The following is a 22,964-nucleotide window of genomic DNA, read 5'->3' as shown; positions in this document are numbered from 1 at the left end:
ACAGATGTGGTTCTGTTGAAGCAGTGCTCCTGTAGAAAGGTGCAGTTTTCCTCCGAAGGTCCAGTGATGATGTGGAAAATCTGGTTTTCCTCTGGGAATCCAGTGGAAAAACGTTGCTCTGATGTTCCAAATCTCAGATTTTCTTTAGGTAGGAAATGCCTGGTTCCTCCCCGTGGGTGGAGCATCTCCCAATGGGATGATGTAATTTTATCAGTCATGCAGGGGGACTCAATGGGCCATTAACAGAAGATACCTCCCTGGAAGAAGGATGGGTTGTGGAAAAGATAAAGAACACTACCCCACCTGGTTTTAACAGATGGTGATAGAATACATACTTTGGTTACATCCTGCTTTGCAAGCCAAGACACAAGTGAACAGACCTGCTGAGAGAGCAAGGAATGGGGCAAGCAGGCAAATCTGCTGTCCATCGGGTGCTTGCTCCATACACTCCTTCCCCTAGCTCAAGATGCAGCTGCTCCCCTTTATGCACAGACAGATGCTGCAAGGTGACACAAGGTAAGAGCAGGGATAAAGGTGGCTACCATGGAAATAAGCAAAGATGCTCTCAGTAAAATACCTGTTCACCTGCTCAACCCCAAGCAGGTATCTTGCCTAGATACATTCTGAAAGGTTTGCCTAGGCTCAGCCTTCAGCTTCCTTAAGGCATACTACAAAAGCACATTCACTTTCGAAGAGGATGGACAGAAGTATAAAGAAAGTGGGAAAAATTCCTTCACCAAAAGGCTTGTCAAGCATTTGAACAGGCTGTCCTAGGAAGTAACTGAGTCATCATTCTTGGAGGGATTTAAAAAATACTTAGATGTGGCACTTAGGGACATGGTTTAGTGATGGTCCAAGACTTGGCAGTGCTGGGCTAACAGTTGGGCTTGATGATCATAGAGGTCTTTTCCAAACTAAACGATTCTAAGGGATCAGAGTTTATATTTAGAATTATACTGTTTAATACTGACATTTTTACAGGTCTTCTGGGATGCACTGTTCATATGGCTGGCTTGCACATTTGACAGTATTCTACACCTACTTAATTTAGGAAAGCTCATTTCAGGAAAGGGGATGAAGCCACAGATAACCTATAGATACAGCAACAAGAATCATATCGACTGAACATCTTCTTTGTAACTGGAAGCACTGTAGAAAGTAGAACAGGAAATAGCAGAAACCACCTAAAAAAAGTTATGGTTTAATAGTGCAAACATCACGGACAGTGACAAGACTGCATCTTCTCAGTCTGAAGAAGCAGATAAAGCAGAATGAAAAACAGGGGTAATTTACCCAGACTGCAGGAACACCACTGCACAAAGAGCTGGTCCATGAGGAGAGTAAGGACAAAATTCTTGAGTGCAACAAAGCAGCCGCTTGGGGCAAACCTTGCAGCTGTCTCAGAAGGCATGTGCACTTTCCATAGGTATTAAAATCTGCTGAAACAGGTGAAAGAGCGAAATAAATACAGACTTAATTCATGGCAAGGTACATAGGCTAAGAATATAGGAGAGTAAATGACTTAGCATAGAGGAAGTTTGAGGCAATAGGTCATGCAAAAAGGATGAAAAGGTCACAGCAATTATGTATAGCCTTTTGGATAAAAGAATCCACTGCAGAGTCTCTGGATGTACTTCCAGCAATGTTAAAATGTTGCTTCCAGCTACTGGATGACAGCACATCCTGGATCTATAAGTATTCATTGTCAGGATGTATACCCTGCATTTTGGGAAACTTTGCTTTAGAACATGCTAGAGTGACATCACTTCACACCATCTCCCTTCTCCCAGGGGGTCACCATCAACATGTAAAAGACAGCTTTGAAGAAGGCAGGTCCATATTTATTCTTAAAGAACTATAAGCAGACAATCAGATCAGGCTTTCCAGCAGATACTCAACTGGAGTGACCTGGAAGCATCTGATTTCAGCTGACAGAAGTATCAAAGTTTCCAAGTTTGGTTCCTTAGCAGCAGACTATAACCACAACATGACAAGACAGACAGACAAGGGTAAGCCATTTCAAGCCTTCATCACACTGCACACCATGCTTCTGTGTTACCAGTTTTAGTCTTGAGATATTTGTTGATTTTCATTTTGCCCTTATTTCAGTCCTATTCATGCTCACATTTTTTCAATGCAAATGTGTGCTGACCAGTTTTCTCCAAACTATCAATGAAGTGCTAATTTTTTCCAGCTGCATTTGCTCTCATTTCCACTCAATCCTGAGATGGTCTCAGATGAAAAAGCACCAGTGGCACAGAAGGTGGATGTCCCCATTCTCCACGTGAAGCTTGGAGAAGCTTCTGGCTGCCTCATTCTCCAGAGAACAAAGCAGCAGGACAGAGGGTAAGTGAATACCAACACAAAGATCTATGTTGCCCCAAGAAGCACATCTGCATCCTCTTCTTTTGGTGGAGCAGTTGGAGACTCATTCTGGGAGCAGCACAGCATGGAGAAACACATAGGATAAAGAGTGATGCAGGTTGTGTTAGTCTGGCACAAGATGAAATGTACTGAAGGAGGGGAATTCAGGACATATTAGAATACCAAGCTCTAAACTTAGATGCTTTCTCTGCTCTGTTGGCTCCGTTTTTTGTACACCACAATGCCACTTTTTAAAAAAGATCTCATGAAAAATATCAATGAATCTAACCTAACTTTGTGTTCTAAATATGTAAACCACAGAATATTTTTCATGATCTTACACATTATTGTTCAGAAAACAAGAGAAAAGAAGCTGCATAAATGAATTACTTTGCAGTCTTTATTAAAAGAAAGTACATCTAGAAACGATCAGATGATGCAGAGGTAAAGTCACCTACAAAAACAAGACAGATTAGCATCACCCACTGATTGTTGATCCTGGTGGCACTAGAGGGCAAACTGGGAAGGGCTTTAGGGCAACTTTGTACTCACAGATTGTAGGAATGAAGAAAGAGTTGTAGGCAGAAGCAAAAAATTAAAAGATAGATAGTAAAGCAAGTTCCTTCTCTCTCATTTTACAAATTTTGTCTACTATGGTGCAAATCCAGAGCATTGATTCAAATACTGTTTTACTGGATTTCCATTTGTTTTGCCTGGGCCCCTACATTAATCCAAACAATAAGGGCCTTTAAAGCATTCATAAATAACCTGCTGCTGCTGCTGCTGGCACCTAGGAGCCAAGTGCAGCAATGTTAAGCAACAACAAATTTCATAGTTCAAGAGGCACAGTTAAGGAAAAAGGTTGCTCAGAAAATCACTCTCATTTAGCACAAAGATCCTTAAAAATTGCATGAAATCAGTCAAGTAACTATAGAAACCAATTTCTTCAGCTCTGTATCACACGTCTCACACCTCAATTGTCTTTATTATCGTCTGCTGTCAGATCCTTAATCAGAAATGTGAACAGGCTTGATGATTTATTCAGCAGGGACAAGAATCTGTAGGTCAAGTGAAAAATTTCACACACACATACACACGCACACACATCTTCAACCTTAGGTACTTTCATTTCATTCTGTTCCCAGTAGCTCTGGGGGCAACTCCAGTGAGATCCAATATTAAGGCTCAATTAAAATAAGCTCCAATTAGTGGAGCTTTTTTCTCTCAGGCTAGAAAAGTCAGGAAATGGATATTGGGAAATGTAAAAAGTCAGCTACTGAGAGGAGGCTGCAGACATAAATGAACTTATTTGTTGATTTCTACAGTTGCTATGCAGAGGCCTCTGGGAGTAAAAGCTTAACCAGTCTAAGCTATAAACTAAAACCCCTGCAGCTAAACATGAACTGTGTGAAACAAGGGCTCCATTCCAGAACAGAAAACTGCTGGGCCCAGAAAATTAAAAGCCAGAGGCGTTTTCCATTTAAAACTAAATCCCAGTACCGCCTCCCAGCCAAAGAATTATAAGCAGTATCAGATTTACAAAACGAACAATTACCCTGGAAAAATGTAGCCTATTGTACGGTCCCAGATGCTAAATCTCAAAGTTTCTTTTTTTTTTTTTTTTTTTTTTTAATCCCACATTATATTCCTACCAAGTGTACTGCTGCAGTTTACAAAGGACTGTTTCGAGACAGGACTGAAACTGCAAAAATAAAATGTTAAAAAAAGAGAGCTCATAATTCATTGACCTCATTTGAAGCACTGCCCTTGCCTGTGGCAGTTCCTGTCCTTCCCCAAGGCCTCTGCAAATGGTATGCAGCAGCAAAATAAACCCTGACCTAATTGCCAGGACAGGGCTGCCAACCTTCTCTCAACACACAAAGGCAAGCATGGTAACTGGAAAGTCCTACCTCTTTCGCTTTCTGCTTTAACCGCAGCTGCTCTGGATCTTCTTTATTGGAACGGCTCTACCAAAGGAAGAGGAAAAAGATTGAATAGAAATTACTGGCGTCCAAACACCATCCTATCTGTTAAATATTTAATAAATGACAGTTTTCTCTGGTGACTGAAAGATTTAGCTCCAGGGGTGAATGCCTCAATCCAGACTGGCTTCCATCCCCCTCCACGCACATACGTGCGCACCCCTCCTCATCTGGGCCGGCTGCCTCTGCTCTAGCCAGAGGCAAGATTAAGCTGAAAATGATGCTAACACTGTCAGTCAGGTCCAGTCTAGGCATGATGTTGTTCATGTCAGCAGCAGACACTTAAAAAGGACAGGAAGTATAGGAAAGAAAGGGAGTTGTATTCATGCGAGCATAACACAGTTCGTTCAACTCTAGATCAGGCTTCCACCCAAGTGGCTCCAGAATTTGGCTTGAAATAAAACCAAAAGAAAAGAATCAACAGAAGATGGTCAAGTCATAGCTGATGAAGCAACATCTACTGTTGTAGTCTTTTTTTCCTTCTCTTCCTGAGGGGAGGGAAGAGAGAAGAAACTTACTCTGTACTAGCAACAACTCCATCAAAAGTTCATGGATGCTGTGGTACCAGCTCCAAGGCTAGACTTCTGAACTGGATTACAGAAAACAAATACACCTGCAAGAGTGGTGGATCTCACCAGGCTTCTCTTTCAGGGGAAAAAAGAGATACAGGAAGGACATTTATAGATTTTTACTTCATTTTGACCAGTAGGAATAATCTCAAAAGAGGAGTTTACCCCATGACATCTTTCAAAGAACTCCTGTGGACTTTTTAGGAAATGGAAATAGTTTAAATCATTTTCATATAGCCTCGATTGTCCTAAACATTATAGATTTTCAGTCACGGGGTTAATGGTTAAAGCATTAAATGGTTATTTAAAGCAGAAGTAGGAGAAACCTGAAGATGGTCACCAACCTAGAGGACATGACTACTTCCTTGGAAACCTAGGGTCTTACCTTGGCTGCTCGAAGCAACATTTCACGTTCCTCTTCATCTTTTCTCTGTTTTTCTAGGTGATCGAGCTTCTCAAGAAATCTCAGTTGTGCTCTGGTGTCACTACATACGATGTACTTATCACTTCCCTGAAAAAAGAAGTTTGTTATAGACAACCAGGAGCTAATAAACCTAATGGGAACAGTCTGAAAAGAACAACACTATTTTTCAAAGCTGAAAAGTGTGGGCTGTTTTAGAAAGTCTTCAGGTGGTAGGTAGTCATTTACACATCTCCTCTCCACTGAAGCATGTTTCCATGTGTCTGTGACTAGTAAGAGGTTATTGAACAAGAGACATTAACAACATCCAGTCTATACTGACTACAACAGAAGTCTTCCCTAACCTTAGACTAAAGACTGAAATTTTGTTTTAAACCACCAACTTCATATCCAGTAAACATGTTAGGAAAAAGAAAAAGGAATTGTAAAGCAGCAGGGAATATCTTTTTTCCTTTGAAGAGAAAAAAATCTAGAATTTAACATTTTAACTTTCTAGTGCTTTGTGTTCTAGTTTCAGCCATTTAACGCAGAAGTTGAAACAAGCATCACCTGATATTTCCAAAAAGATGCTTTATGTATTGGAGGGGTGGTTTAGAACAAGTTATAATGAATCTTAGGGGTTAAGAAGGTGAAATATATTATATACAGTTTATTATAGCTTTCAGAATACGTATTTTTGCCTGCGTGAATGCTTTCCAAGTCGCAGGATAGTTTATGTTGAACGGTAACCTAAGGAAGTCATCTGGTCCAGACACCTGTACAAAGCTGGGCCAGTGAACAGTGGTGATTAGTATTAGTCCCATGATCACTGGACACACAGGCACTGAAACTGCCTGACTTCCTGAGGTCCTTTTGGTCTAAAGAATAGCAATCAGTAGTTTATTTTACGTTCTATTTTTGCCCCCACTGGAAAGCCTGAGTTGACATTTACTTTAGCTCAGAAAGGAAAGATCCAAAACATGGTCAACTGGCAATGAAAAGCTTGGTTTTACTATTCTGCTCTTCCAAAGACAGGCTTCTTGAGCCATGCATTGGCCAGAGGGCACTTAGGCAACACAAGACAAGGAGCCCATTCTAGATGAGGCATGTCCATGCCACCTGTTTGTACCACTTTGTAGTGCACGTCCTACAGTTGTCTTCTTTCTCTGTTACTTTGTCAGCTAGGTTTTTTTCCCAGAGAAATTTATCCTGGGGCTTTTATCAGCCAAACACACTAAGTACTTTCAGCAACTCTTCCTTCTATCTTACCCTAATCTCACATTGTAATGAAACAACTCTGACATAAAACTATTCTAAAAGAAGCACAGGTATTTTACAGTTGTGTTTTAGGCAAGGTTATATGTTAAGTAGATGGACTATCAGTGACTTCAGTTACTCAATTTTTAGTTTTCAAGGATACTACACTCAGACTCTTCTTCTCACACTCAGTTGTGCACTATGAAAAGAAGGAAAGTAAAAGTTTTCTTGTGGAGCACTTTTGTCTCCTAATGTGAATTTTCATGATTGAGTCAGAGCATGAAATCAATCCCTTTTCTGGTATTAGGTTTGATCCTTTTCAATGAGCCACTTCACTGTCACGTATTACCAACTGTGGCTCAAAACACACCATGTGCTGCAACCAGAAACATTTCCAGCAGCGCTTGTGGCTCTGCAAAAAAGCCCAAAAAACCTTTTCCCCCCTTCTTCTGTCACTGCTCAGGTTTTTTTTAACCACTCCCCACAAAGCATACACTATTTTTGAGTCACTCTCAGTACATCAGTACAACTTGTTTTGAAGCAGCAGCTTACAATAATCCAAGACCATGCCACAATCCTTTTAAAAGGACAAAGAAGAAAGCTGTAGTACCAGAAGATTATTTTTTCCAAAGTTTAGAAGTGTTTCGCTCTGGAATAGCCAGATATTTACATATTTTAAGACAAATCCATGACCCTAAACCAACCAGTAATGTAAGTCTCTCAAACAGAAACTCCCCAATGCACTACCATGATCTTATATGGGACAAGAAATAGGTGCATCCATAACAGTATTTCAGCTCATCACCTGTTTTAAGATAGCTCATTTCAGGGATTTTCAAAAGAGGAACACCTGCAGTTATATTTTGTTCTACTCAATAAACTTCTCTGTGGCCATTTAGCAGGGAATTGCTGAGACAGAAAACATTACATTGTAGCCCTGTTCATGACTTGCAGCCGGTACTGTTCTGTTGAAGCATCATCACCCACATCCTATGGCCCTACAGATAATGCAGTTTAGTTTAGCGCTACTGCATTAGGGGAAAATGTTTTCATGGAGCATCATTTATATCTCAGCACCTCACCATGCCTCTTGGAGCCATGAGCTCAGGGGCTCCAACCACAGCAGCATGGCAGCTGTTTCATGCTGAGATGAATCCACATAAAAACCCTTTCCCTTTATGGTCTTCCAAAGGCTCTATACGAGCACTGCAACAAGAGCTGCATCACAGAGAGCAGCTCCCAACCATCTGAAAGGCTATTCCTACTTCACATAAAGAGAACACCATCATAGTTTTATCCCAATTAAGTCAGTGACTTCTAATTATAATTTTTTTCTTACATTTAGCAAAAAAGGACAAAAGTTGACAAGTCCACATGACTGCATAGCATGAAGCTTTTACCCTGCCAATTCACTCTCTCTGCAGGGCTATCTATCAGATCAAAGCTGCTAGGCATGAGCTGAGCAAACTGGGAAGGAAGAGTTTCCCGAGTATGATCCCATGAATTACTGGCCTTTTTACACCAACTCCTACCCTAACAACAGTTATTTCGGTTTCATCACACCTATCTATGCCTATTACTGTCTTTTTGTAATGAAGACAGGCCAGTAAAAAGCCTTATGGAGAAACCACCCAACCCTCCTGGAAAGGCTCTGGAATTTATCTGTCATAGATGTAGCCCACATCATGCAGGGGTACCAATGAAAAGCCATGAGGGAAAAGAGAACAGGGGTTAAGCACTGGGGAAAATGGAATACAGGGCTGTATAAGTACCTATATTAACACATAACAGGACTCCAGCACCCTGCAGTGTTCTCTTCTTGAACTTAAGATTTCCAAAAGCCTCTCAGCATCTCTCACAATAACATTACTCACAAATGTAATCCTGTAGGACCCTCCTCTGTCACATAATACCATCTTCCTAACAAAAGAGGGTATCTGTGCCTCTAAGATTACTGTGCCCGTTACTTTTGATTTTTTTGTTTGTTTTGCTTTTGAGAAAAGAGGAAAAGAAAGCCAGCTTATTGCAATCTTATAATCTTATCATTGCTTCCAGCAATTCAATCAGACAAAAACCTGTTTTTCTATTGCTTTAGTTCAATGAGAAAGAAACTAGCCCTATCCAGCCTACTGTCCAAAACCATTTCCTTCTGTTCTTGGTGTCTGCAAGACACTAAGTCCTACTAGTTACTCAGGACTTCAGCTTCCTCCTCACATTTGCTCACAAGCTCAATTGTACCTCCCAGTTTGGACAAAACAACATACAACATGTGCAGATTTCTGAAGCCTTTTCATACAAAACTCTGTACTTGTAATAGAAAAGAAAATCAATACAGAACATCTTCTGGCAAGGAACAGAATACTCCAACTGCTCTAGACAACACCGTAAATAGTAAGAAGTTTCCAAATAGTTGCTCCTCTTTACTATTGCTGCTCTAGTGCTGAGAAGCCCATAAAAAGTGTTCAGTACAAAAATAACTCCTATTCCATCAGTTGGCTGCTCTTGTTAAATTTCATTAAGTATAAAGCTCTTGTAAAAAAACTCAAACCTGAACAAACAGGAAACTGAGTTGACAGATACATTTGCTTCTCTCTTCTTTTTTTTCTAAAACAGCTTCACATTGAAAGAAGTAAGGACTAGTATCTTGCTATTCAATGACAAAAGGAAAAAGAAAGCTGGTTTGGCTAGTAAATTATCACTTCTCATTTGCACCATACAAGCATCTTAAGGGATACTAGCTCACTGGAACACAATATACTTTATACTGAATGAAGCTAAAAAAACTTAAGATGAAAAAAAAAATCTTAGGATGAAAAGGGCCTTTGCCTTCATGGAGCACTTTCTAAAAGTAAAATAATCAGCTTCCAAAGGCTTTTTACTGAGCCAATACTGACTGCAATTCCACCAACAGTAAATGCATAAGGAAAACACAAGCTCCTAAATCAACCCATCATCAAGAGCATTCAAAGTTAGCTTTCCATTTACCATGTAAGAGACTTTGTGTAACAGCCACCACTGCTACAGAAGAGAAGAAACACATGCATTTAGTTTTATGCTGGGTTTTAAGAGCACCTGTCCAACATGTCAAATGGAACAGTTATATACTGGGTTAGACACAGCTAAAACCAGCCTCTGGTAGATACTGAGAACACAAATGTTGCCTGTCACGTGCCCACACTTGGAAGAGGTTTACCTTCAAGGCTGCGAAGCAGGAAAACTTTGTGCAAAACTTGCTAATGATTTCCTTTACCTTGTGGGTTGATACTCTGTGCCGAGCAATTACAGTTAGTTTTTCCAGGAGCCCTCGTAATCTCTCCTGTGTAGCGTGGGAGATCAAGTTCACAACATCAGAGTTAAGTTCCATAATGTCATGCCTTTTACCTGTGGAAGCAGAGAAAATCCATTACGTGTTTTAGTAGTAGCTGATAATTGAAATAATTAGCACAGCAGGTATTCTGTTCCCCCTGGAAGTCATACCCATTATGAATAAAGGTTTGGAGATTATGATTTTCCTGGTAAAGTCACAACTTCAAAGATCTTAGACATTACATTAATAAAACTTAGCCCGGAGCTTCAGAAAATATAGACATTGTTTCACTTAGCCTCCAGAACCACTCTCCTTGCAAGGTCATTTATAGGACAAAGTTAATAAGAACACAAATCAAGCTTCATGTTCAGGGAGGGGGAGAAGTGGTAGCTGTAGAAATTAGTGCCATATTCTGTTAATTCCAGTAATTAAAAAAATACAGAATTACATTTTGCCCTGCTTGACACCGTGCTTGTTAACAACTCATGACATTTATTTGACGAGCAGGAGTGGGTTTTGCAGCGCTCTCCAGGCACACGAGACCCTCCAAACTGCCTTGACCGGCCGGCACGGGGCACACAGACCCAGCCAAGGCACGGCAGCCGCTCGGACAGCGCCGATTCCAGCCCAGCCGGGGTCATCCTGCCACCACCTCCAACCCTTCCTCTCGGGCTGCCGCCGATCCTCCACGTCTCAGCAGCTGCGGCCGAGGCTGGTGACAGCTCCAGGCAAGGCTGTGCTGGCCCTGCACCCAGAGCTGGGCATCACCTCTGTGACCTTCCCGCGGCTGCAGGCTGCTGACACAGGAGCCTTCCCGTGGCTGACACCATCCATCACTCAGCGCGGCTCCATCCAGACACCTGGGCGGCAGCGGCTTTTCCCTGGTAGGCACGGCAGGCAGCAGCTCCACATGCCTCATACGCTGTACCTGTCAGAAGCACTTTTCCTTGCCCTACACTGCATTTACAGCAGCTGTAATACTTTATGATGCAATATACAGCATGCCTTCAAAACCCATTTCGGTATTTACTGCCAACTGAAGTGTTAAGAACGGATAAACAGCGCACTGTAAAAAAAACTAATCACCTATTTCATTTGCTTTCGCTACTGTAACTGAAAATGAATGACAATCTCACAAGGCAGGGAGAACCTAGAATATTTTCCCAGATACAATCAAAGCATTCTCCTGTTTGATCAGTAAGCACTGGCCTGTAACTTAACTGAGTGCCAAGCTCATTTTGCTCAAGCACCTTCCAATACTTCTTCTGCAGCTTCTCACTAGACTATCAGAAACACCAACTTAAAAACAAAATAAAATCCCTCAAAACCTCAAGACCTCCCTACTCACACACACACGTTTCTTAATCCAAAGATGGTGGTTCAAAAGCAGTCTGTTAACTTTCTGAATTGCTCTACTCCCTGGCAGCATCCCCTTCCTTGCAAACAAGCACTTATTACATGAATTATTGCTATTGCTATTATTCTTATTATTATTAATTTTGAACTACCACCACTCTAGCTATGAAACAGCCAGGCTTCTGTTTTCCATCTTTCAACATACCATCTTTACATCCACAACCAGCAAGTTATTCTAGAAATACTCTCTCTGTTTTTGCAGAGCTCTTTATTTTCCCTTATATCCATTTCCAAAGAATGACTGATTAATCTTCTACTGAATTTTGAGAACATCTTCTAGGCACCAGGTCTGATGTGTATTTTCCCTTTGCCACTAGTAACACAGCATTCACTATGCCCCATACAGCTCGAGATGACATCTGGCTGACCGGGGCAGGAGCACCAAGGCCACAGACAGCACTCGCAGGTTACGTGCTTGTCACAGGCTAGCTGCTCACTCTGGACTAAGAACCAGTTGTGTGTGGAAACAGAAAGACTTTGTGAACATGTGGTTAAGCCACTGTGACAGAATTGTGACTGCACATTCAGGCTTTTCTGGATGCTCAGCTGTAAAACTCAATGTTCCAGTACAGCAAGTACTGGGCAGAGGGCACGAGCAAGGAGCTGAGCAATGTGCATCGAGTTGCTGTCAACAGCAGTGGGACCAGCCAGTGTGCTGTTACTCCCTGCTCTGGCATAATACAACATTGCTAAGCAACACTTATTATTTTTGCTCAAGAGGTAACAGCTGAAATGATATCTACACTAGAAACTTCCTGTAACACAGGCATTCAATGTACATTTCACAGTATTATTCACTATACAAAGAGCTTCGACACCTCTTTTGTATAAAATTAACAGAAGTTTTTCCATGGAGGGAGTCATAAACAAAGGTCTGTGCTGTGTGTATTGGAAGTTTGAAACATCTTCCTAGTGTTAGTCAATAGAGTACATATACCTGACGAGGCTGAGCAAGGCAAAAACTGTTAGGGAAGTCAGTGTAATGCATCAAGTTAGAAGCTACTGAGACAGAAAAGCACATTTAAGTGTTTTGACACCAGCACCTTTATGGTTGTTAAGTGTTGTTAAGAGTAAGGAAGTTGCTCATTTCTCACATGTTAAATGGCATCAGTTTCTTTTTTCTGGTTGTGCTTCAGACTGCTTCCATGTAAAGAAAACCTTAAAGCACAGTTGTTTCCTAGAAAGGGAAGCGAAAACTTGGTATAGTTTGGCAGAAACACATGAATTGAGATGGCAGATCTTAATAGTTCCATGTCTTTTTTCAAAGATTGGAGGCTGGCTGATGAAAGAGGCAAGGAAACACTAGATCCATACATGTCTGCTATGTATGCTTTGTTCTCACCTATGTTCAAGATCTTATTCTGAAGAGCTTCCGAAGACAGAAATGGTTCATCTGCACAGGAGTGGATCACTGTACCAATGAGCTCAGAGTTTGCTGCCAAAATGCAGGCATTCTCTGCACTGAGATTAACCCCAGCCATAGAAGTCACATCATTTAGGTCATCTTCATCTCTACAAAAGAGGACACCAACATCTTATGCTTTGTTCAGGATAGACACAAAAAAAAGTCTCGACTAATCAACAAGCAGCATATTCACATATCCTATATACAACAGATGTTTAGTGTGGGTGTGGACAGGGAGCTCCTAAAAGCTCTCACACTTCTGCAAAGTGCATCTGAAACATTAATTTGGCTAATGCCTCAGTTGCTAGGCATGCAAATCCTTTACATGAAACCAAAATTTTGAGCCAGCTTGGAAACCTAGGACTGAGTTAAACCCAGATTAAAAGTTCCCACAACCCCAAACCCTGCACCACTACTGTTGCAGCCTGAAATTTGTTCTAAAACTAATTCACCAGGTAGAACCAAGTGTGGAATAAAGCTGAATGTTGACTCACTGGACTACAAACAGGCCCATTCTCTAACCAAGATGCCTATCTTGCAAACTGAGGTTTAAAGCACAGGCTTATTAGCACAGACCTGATCTTCAGTTTTCTTTAGCGAGTTCCCTTAAAACACAGGATACAAACACTCCTTGATTACATACCAGAACCAATCCAGACCCTGTACGTTGGATCAGTCCTACCATACTTATATACACAGTGGGGAAGATGCCACAGCTTCTGAAGCACCGTGCCAGAGCTTCAGCTTGTAATACCGTTAGGCGGATTCTCATGGAGTAGCTTTGGACTATATGTTCAAAACAAAAACTCAAATCTGGCATATTTAGGGTGAACATCATTCAGACTAGCTGTAATAGCCTGTGTGTTTCAGCCTGATGGGTTTTTTTAGAGATGATTTAAGTTAAAGTACCGAATGAATCTTATATGGAAGAAGTTTTGCACTACTTTAGCAGTGAAACAATCCAAGTTATTATCAAGTAAGTTCAGATCATCAAAAGAAAGCATTTTTACTTTGTAGTGTGACAAAGGCCCTAATGGTGGCTTCAGGGATTTAGGACCAATCCAAAACAGACATCTGTGGTATTAGGACAGATAAGTAAATTCACTCAATCTGAATGTCTTTTTATTTGAAAAGCACAGAAAACAAAACCACACACGCAACCCTCTTGAAAAGTGTTCTCTGACAAGGTTTGATAAAGTTCACCTTCAGAAAACACCGTGTGGACTCAATAACTTTTGAGCAAGAGGTTAGCCAGATATTTGCTGTTCTAAGGTGAAATTATATTTCTTGGAGGCTAACCTTGACTGACTAGAGGTAGAAGCTAAAGTTATTAGAACATGAGTTGGGCTTGAGGTTAAGCAATACTCAAAAGACACAAGAAAATGTTAGGATTTTTTCTTAAACTATAGATGTACTTTCTCCTCTAGGTTCCAGTATGTTTCTCTGGCAAGATTCTTCTGCAAACTTCCAGTGAGAGACCCAGCCAGAAAAGGAGTCCAGCCTTGAGTCCAGCCTTTTTCTATCCCTCCTTCCATTTGTGTGCCCTCATTGCTAGCAGTTCCTATGCATGTGTGTTCAGGGAAAAGGAGACCCAATAGATTCTCAAACCAGCTCCAGTTCTTTATGTCTCACTAGACACAATAGCTTTCCAACCAGGCTTGTGCCAAAAATACATTATATGCTAAGAAAAGTCTTAAATCCCAGGACTGTCAGAACCCTTAACTGCCCACAGTTACAATTTAAAGCTGAAACCAACAGTGCCAGAACAGCTTCCCTCCTCCTACCTCTTCTCAACCAGCAACTGAGCAGCTCCAAGTGTATACTCAGGCTCTATCAGCCTAACAGAGACCCCGAACTTTCAACTAGCGTGTCAATGAAGCCTCACGGGATGATAATTGAGTGCTAACTGATCTTCACAAGTACACTCCAGTTTCCTCTTCTTAGTGACCACTACAGAGAACTCTTTGCTGATGGCAGAGACAAGAAACCCACTGAAGCACAGCAACTGCCACAGATCTGCTGACAAAATCAGCACAACCAGCACCAGGAACATACATCATAAACTATTGATGCTGGAACCTCACATCATTCCAGTGGAATCGTTTATGGAATCCCAGGGAGGATGCTTGCATCCCAGGTACAACTGTATAGCATGCAGTTTCAGGAAATAATTTTTGCTTTTAATCTTGCCACATACTCAAAATGCTCAAGCAAAGAACAGATAAACTTTTATAATGTACATCTATATGTAGAAAAAGGGATAGAAGTTTCATTTCTCCATAACCTGCCTTTACCAGGTTACTATTTTCTTGACTATTTCCATGCACACAGTCTCTCTAGTGTGTACAAGCATACAAGAGTTTATATGCAAGCACACCTGTACTTTTCTTCAGTACCAGTTCTAACTTCTTCACTGTGAGGCGTAAGTTTGCATTAAGTCAACGAGTCATTAGCTTTGACAAAATATATGAAAACACTGTTGCACTTATTTTACTTAACCCAAAGAAATTACCACTATATTTCCTTAGGTAAGTGCTCCCTAAAGATTAATGGAAGTTGCAGAAGCCATGGTAAGTTCATACTTTTTACTACTCTTTTTTCTTTGTTCAAACAAACTTCAATCATTTAAAGCAAGGTATCGTGTACTTTGAGTAAGCTGTAGAAATCAGTCTACTATGATAAATTTAAAATATTACAGAGTGTACATGAAGGTGTTTCTGATGGATATTGACTTACTTTCACTCTCAGCAATCCCTCCATAAAGACCTTTTTCTTCATCACTTCCTTTAATGCACTTTGTGTTTGATCATGTCAGACTCAGAAATGAACAGGAAAAAGTTTTAACTCTCCAGTGATTTAAGCTTACTAGGACAAGGTGGAAAACAGAACTCAAGGGTTCTGATCAATACACCGCATGAAGTCAGGTTAGACATTTATGCTAGATATTCACTGCCAAAGAAGCCCAAGCAATGCAGATGCTCCTCACATCTAAGAATTTGCCTGAAAAATGAGTCTGTGGCACCCTCTGGTGTCTGACCACCGCACTTGTCTTATGAATCCCCCTATCTTTACTCCATTTTATCCAAGAGTCAAACTAGAAAGACACACTGAACCCAAACCTCTGTGCATCAACCCTGACAACTACCCAGGCCAGAACAATACCAGCCAAGCCAGAAAGTTGCATGCGCTTTGGAGAACAACTCTGTTAAACAGAATAAATTCAAAACGAATATTTGAAGATGAAATACACAATTTATTTTTTTCCAGAGTGCTCCATCATGTACTTTACAGAAACATGTAGATCAGTTCACAAAAATCTTGATTTTTAAAAAACAGACTATCTCTGAACATGCGATGGTGCAATGTCCATGAAACAGCTGAAACAACATCTAGAAGGTTGGAATGCTTTGTGTTTTGTTGGGATTTTTCTGCTTGTTTCCTTGGGGGGCCAGGAAATAACCATTCTTTCTACTGCTTATCTTAGGCAATGCAAACCAGCTTGGTAAAGAGAGACAAGGTCCAATTGCAGCTGATTAAGTACAGCTTAGTGAGCAGAATGTCCTCAAATCCTAACCTAGCCTAGTCACACGATGGCAGAGGGAGTCAGGCTCCATTACACACTGCAATGGGAGTGCACAGTAAGAGCACTCCCATTAGTGCACATGTACAATCACATAAATTACAAGACACACTCTCTGCTTGTAACAAATTTCATCACAAAACCTGAAAGCAGGTCATGGTGCCTCTCTCTGCCTCACACTTGATCAGCACTTGATGGATCATAGGTCAGAAAGTTTAATTATAGCAGTAAATAGAAGAAACACCAAGGGCGTATCCAAAGACAAATTCTTCAGAGACATGAGACTCTACAAAGAAAATTTAAGGTGAGTTAGAGATTTCCTATCTAAATTCTTATGGACTTATGCTACTTTGAAGATCACAATCCAAAAGCAAGAAGAGAAATCTCTATTGAATCACAGTGTAAAAGTAGTTTTTTCCCTACACTATGAACTTAATGATTTCAGGAACGACTTCCAAGAATTCAAATCTGTCATGTAAGACAGCCAATATATTTCATTTGGAAGATCACAGAAAAAAATTCTTTTTTTTTTTTTTTTTTGTGTATAAGTTTGTTTGTTGTTGCTTTTTTTTAATCACAATATTTATGAAGTGTGTTTTTTTTGAACATCACTACCCCACTTACGTCCCACATGATATTCTAAAGTATATTTCATAAGACCTTAAGGCAAATGAACAGAGATATTGCTTTAACATAAGCTTTTCATTTCAACTTCTGGCAACTACTGTTTTTAAGTATTTGTTGTGTACTGTATGTTACTGTAAACAGGAGCAACTCTCTGTCTATACCAGTGCACTCAAAGCTGCAGCTTTCAGAAGATAAGTCAACTGGTCAACAAGACAGAGGTGTTATCATGTCTGCTTTTTTCCCTTGGAAGAGCAATGTCAACTTGCCCTTAAGTGGTAACACTAATAATGCTTATGGCAGTCTGTATCTCTGTTCCAACATCACACTTCATAGCTGTAAAAATAATTTCCGCTTTTAAAAAATTAATCAGTTGCCAGAACTAAAAGCTTTAAGCACTCTTGCCATCTAAAGGCCTAGAGAATATGTTAGAAATCATGATTAGAGATTTAGTCGAAGACTTTCACTTGTATACACAGAAACAAGCTTGTAAGAGGAGTTAATAAAAGATTCTGAAATGCAGCACAGAGCTTTAGACAGGTTACAAGCCAGTCCAAGTAACAGTTCAATGACAGCAGAATGACAGTTCAATGCTATCAGACTATATGCAAAAAACAGAGGTTCTATCTGCTTTAATCCTGTTTAGAGACTTTAATACAAGGTAACTAGATTAGTAATTGCATTCATAGGATGGAAAATATGTCAGTGAAAAACTAACCGAACCTCACCAGGACACTTTTCTTACACTAAGAATAATTAACATCTGTGTAGAAGTTTTAAGGTTACCCATTGCCAATGAGTATTATAATGTGATAAACATGTATCAGAAAAAAAAGCTTCTGAAGAAAGTTGTTTTTATTTGGGCTCCATTCCCACCTCTATACTTCTCTCTTCCCTTTGTTCCTTTCTGTACTTAACTTCTGATATTGTTAGTTTTACCTGAAGGAAGTTGCTCCATTCTCTTTCATTTTCACTTTCTGAACAGGAGATGCTTGAAGCGACAGAATTTTGTTTCTTGGCAAGGTAATTTGCTTCAGAATGGAACCTAAAAACAATGAACATGCTGTAGAAGAAAGCATGTAGTAGAAAGCAAAATGCTAAGACACTCTAGAATCTTACATTCTACAAGTTCTGGCTCAAAGCCTCACATACTCTCAGCAAATACCATCCCTTCTGTGCTGACCAGGGAAATGTTTCAGTGAAAACTGACCGGCTGAGACAAACTTATTGTGCATCAACCTGAACCTGTTGAAGGAAAAAGCAAGGTTTCACGAAACAACTCTCAAAATCATCAGCTTAGAGGAAATTCACTGCAAGGAGCTCAGTCATAGCACTTTAACAAGTACAAATATTTGATTGACATGCTCTTAACAAGCACCAGAAGTAGATGTGACACTGATTTTCTCATCAAAGCTCCAGACAGTGAAGATGTTTAACTTAATGCACAGAGCTGGTTGCTCCTGACAGACAGCCACCTTCCTGCATTCCTACAATCTACCAACAGCCTGCACTTACTACTATACCTCAGCAGTCCTCCCCCTTCTCCATGAAAAGGATTCCAGCACTTTACCTGCAGGAAACTGGTTGGTTTGAACAAGAGTATTCAGCGGCACCTTCTTCTCAGCAGGTGTCTGCAGGGTAAGTACTGAGGGCTGTGGGAGCGTGGATACTTGCTTGACAATGGTTCTCGATGGTTGCTGGACTACCTGGAAGTGGAATATCCAATATCAAGAGTGAGAAGAGCTAAAAATACGGAGAAGTAAATAGTATCACTTTCCATTTAGCCAGAAGTGCCACTGGGCAGGTATGCTTGTCTAGTTTTCAGTTTAAAGCAAACAGCATGCTCAGAAAAGCCTTTTTTTTTAACTTCATGTCAAGAAATCTTAACAAGTGGTAGTGAGCTTTAAGCTCATTCAACTCTAACAGACACTTTACCCCTATTCTCTACTGATAACTCTATTAGAGTTATTATAACTCTAATTATCACACAAGCCATTACACCGAGAGACTTTCCTCTACGTAAGTCCTGCTCAGGAGAGTAACTACTAAAGAGTGAGAGTCTGCCTGCCAATAACATCAAAAAGGTAAGTATCATAAACACCTAGTCAAAAAGGAAGAACACCAAAACAACTGAATTTTTCCTCTAAATACCTTACCTGCTAATAATTAAAGAGGACATGCTATACAATTACTCGTGGTTTTGGAATTGCAACATCAATTGTAAGTTGAGACGCTGATTTTTAAATTGTTAAGCTAAAGTACACATGAACACATCAGTTACCAGGAACATGAAGTGTACTAAATAGCAACACCTATAGCAAGCAGAGCCTCTACACAAAGGTATCAGTGCACAGCTGAAGGGTAAAAAGGAAGGCAGTTCATAGTTTTGTTTAAAGACTCTTCAAAGAAACAAAACCAGACAGCAGGATGTCATCACAACACAGACCTACAGGCACAGCCCATAATACTAATCCTTCCTCTTCAGGGGCAGCTATTAAAACGCAAGAAAGTATTAAAATTGCAGCATCCCTAAAAAATCTAATTTCTAAGCCTCCTAGCTAGTAGAATGTGGGCTTCAGCTTTGATACATCTTTAAAATAGTTCTTGATTACAAGCAGTAGGAAGATATTACTTCACCAAAGCATAAAAATCAACATCTTCAGACTGAATACTATTTTTTTAGCAGCAAAAAATTAACATAAAAAAATGTCAGGGTCATTTTCTCCTCTATATCCTTTGTTCTTACTTCAGAAAGTCTAAAGAGTGCTTGTACAGCAAGACTGCAGAAGTGTAATTAAAGAGTTGACATTTACAATACTTCAGAAATTAGGCTCTCTCCTGTCATCTAGCTTTTCCTCTATTAATAAATACCATCAACATAAGCATCACACATTCACAAAAATAGGTACTTTGTTTATCAAAGAGTCATGGTATCCTCTCAACCATCTCCGTATGGGTAGCACTAAGGCTTGGCATAGCAGCAGTAACACAGTAACTGATCTGAAAGTGGTATCTGAAAACCTGACAGACAGTTAACATTAAGATCCAGAGGAGGAAAGAACTACAGGAATACAGGGACAGACTGTGGAGAGAGATGAGGCTCACATATGCAGCACTCTCATCATGGAGTAGAAGTGATGCTAACATTTACTTCTATGTGTTTTTTCCATAGCTCAGTTTTATCTGTCAGAAAGATCTGGCTTCCAAAACTGCAAGTTGTGAATAACATTAGCAGTGTCTTTTGTGAGGTCAGGTAATTAATGAGGAGCCAACGAGCTTGGACACACTACTCACAGGCTCACTAGCACTAACACACACCTGGAGATCCTCCTTACCACCAAGAATGATGCTTCATCTTCAACATGCAAAGCACTGGAACAGCACAGGAGGAAACATAAGCATTCCAGACTGAGGTACAGCAGACAAAAGAACACAGATAGCAATGTTACAGCAATGGTCTAAGTGGAGACTGGGATGTAAGTCCAGTAACCAAGGAGGCTACATTGCCAAGAAACAGAAAGGATGTGTTGGCTGTAGAGTTCATTTTCTCTTTTCCATTTTAGCTCTAGACTAACAAAAGCTGGAAGTCCTTGGGAGTTGCAATGGAGAAAACAACAATAATGGAAATTTCAACAAGGATCCAATACCAGAACAAAGCACTGCCAACATTGGTAATATCAGTATCATCACACACAAGCAGTATTGCTTCATGAAGAAACCCTCACTAATTGAATGCAAAAGCAATAACCAGGACCAAAAAAAAAAAAATAATGGAGAAGATTGTTCATGAAAGCTCAGCTCTGAGGGGACTTGACACTAACAACTCACTAAGAACGAGCAGTTGCAACAGCATAAACACTTTGCTCCTTGGTTCAGTCACTAATAATCTCCAGCCAGTGTGCCTCACTGGTAACTGTGGGTACTGTGCCATAAACCCCTAGCTAGTTATGCCTGACATGAAGCTGTAATCTCACAGCAGCTTTCTCACCAATGGATGCCAGCATCTTTGCAAATTTTCCTTTATTGTACTTTAGCAAGAGACAAAGCAATACTAGAGAAAGACATTGTTTATTTCCAAGATGAAACTTCTTTGTAAGTCAATGCTCTTAAATGAGGTAGTGTTAAGAAAGTCACAGGAGAAAATCCTTCAAAATGTGCAACTCTCACAGCACAGGAGTGCAATGAATCCCAACAGCACCCCTGAAGAACAGGTCCCTCAGTGTCCACACAAAGTTCTGATAATAATGTCACAGAAACAAAAAATTTCATGTTGCATCACTCCAGTCATAAATTTGATATGAAAATACAGTGCTGCTGCATTCTTGAGCACCACCAACATTATAATGGAGCTGGCACATGAAAATTCAAGTTCTCTCAAGCACAAGAAGCCAAAATTAGAAAGGGGTAGGCAGAGGGAGTTAATGGCATTAGACATCCCTGTGGGCTGAAAAGGGAAAAAAATGCTGGCAGCATTGTATAGACAGATTTGCACAGCTGGCACTGTGCTTCCTTTATCAGCTGGCAGTAGGACCCTTCTGTTTAGAGAGGGCAGGTCCAGATTTGTTTTCTTATGGGAGAAAATAGACCCTCTGCCCTTTCAAGAAAAGGCATCAGGGACGCCGTAGGAGATACAGCCACTTCTACTAACTTGCCCTTTGTGCTAATAAGTTGTCTGAACAAACACCAAGCTCCTGATACGGCTATGAAGAAGTCAACTCAGTCCTCCAACTGTATCTGAGGAAATAAAGTATTTTCATCACTGTGCCTGGGATCTACCCAAATGAGGATAAAAACATGCTTTCTACACAATTCAGTATATGTAAGGCACAGCAAAGAAAAGCAATTGCAGCAGATGGCCACACTGCAGCAGTGTAGAGGCAGAAGTCACTTCTTCAATATAAAATTCAAGAAGTGTTTGGACTCCCCTGTGTGGAGCTAAGCTTCCTTGCCTATTTGTACAGATGGTCAACCTTTCCCCTGGATTACAAGCCTTGCTGTGTAGCCAACAAACTGCTCTCCTGCCCTTGTACTACCTAAGAAAGTCTCCTTTTCTTCTGGCTGGAATTTCAAACTTAGTCCTCAAAGACAATATGAGTACCAACTCCTTTTCCAATTTGACTTTAGCTACTAGTAGCCAAGATTGTCAGTGCATATGCTTAATAACTCTTCTTTGGAGTTTTGGGGTTAAGGGTATTTTGCTTTTTTTTTTTTTTAACAAATCCAGTCAGAGAAAGGACTCCCCATCCACTGCATATGGTAGCTTGCACTACCATAGCATGCACTTCTTATTTAGAATGCAGGATTCTTGCATTACATCTACCTTACGCCCTTTCAAAAGAAGGAAACTAAAAAAGCAAGACGTTTTAGGGGTCTGAACACTGTTAAATCAAGTATCTACAACATCCAAGCTAAAAAGAAAACTCACACAGAAGATGTCCTACTATACCTGTGGATTGTAAATTTAGTTTCACAGGAATTCTAATGGTTTTCCCACTTTTTAAAGAAAAATAATCTTTACAAGGAATTTCTTTGCAAGAATTGAGTTCTTTATCTGCCAAAGGGAGACTAATTCTCTCAAAATACTCGAGAGCATTAATTACAGGTAGACCAGCTACACACCATGCTACCTGGTCTCTTAAACACCTATAAGCCAAATCTAATTTATTTCACAAAGTTGCTCTTTCGGGTATACCTGTGATCCACAGTTTCTTGGTATTTAATATTAACATTAGCAAGAAGTTAACTGGTGCCAAGAATAAAAAATGTTAACACATCACTTTTGAGGGTATTGTTTTAATAAGACAGTTATTCCTCCTGGAATTTGTTAGCTAATGAGGCCTGATAGGAAAAAACTCACTTTTGGACGACTTCATAATTAACATGTCTTAGTAAATGTGGAGGTCAGAACTCAGCTGAAAAAAACTCCTTGAGGTAATGCATACATTTCATATAACACATCACTGAACATCATCGAGCCACCTGTGCTTGAAATACCCAGGGCAGAAACTACCAGGGCAGAGAGACTGGCATCCCTGGGGGCTGGCTGAGGCACAGCCCTAA

At 40.3% G+C, this 22,964-nt stretch overlaps 1 protein-coding gene across 2 annotated transcripts in view; it reads right to left on the bottom strand.

Moving 5' to 3' along the window:
* TAF4B (TATA-box binding protein associated factor 4b) overlaps nt 1-22,964 on the bottom strand; it is a 55,967-nt gene that overhangs the window by 21,136 nt on the left and 11,867 nt on the right. For both annotated transcript variants that reach the window (XM_014874286.2, XM_088174273.1), the window contains exons 7-12: nt 18,475-18,610; nt 17,844-17,949; nt 12,638-12,807; nt 9,823-9,953; nt 5,301-5,426; nt 4,275-4,331 (exon numbers count right to left, since the gene is read on the bottom strand). In XM_014874286.2, the coding sequence (XP_014729772.2) occupies nt 4,275-4,331; nt 5,301-5,426; nt 9,823-9,953; nt 12,638-12,807; nt 17,844-17,949; nt 18,475-18,610 (726 nt within the window). The remainder of the gene's footprint in view (nt 1-4,274; nt 4,332-5,300; nt 5,427-9,822; nt 9,954-12,637; nt 12,808-17,843; nt 17,950-18,474; nt 18,611-22,964) is intronic.

This window comes from Sturnus vulgaris, chromosome 1 (assembly GCF_052056855.1).
Source record: "Sturnus vulgaris isolate bStuVul1 chromosome 1, bStuVul1.hap1, whole genome shotgun sequence".
In the NCBI taxonomy this organism is placed as follows: Eukaryota; Metazoa; Chordata; class Aves; order Passeriformes; family Sturnidae; genus Sturnus; species Sturnus vulgaris.
This window is presented reverse-complemented; position numbering and strand designations above follow the sequence as displayed.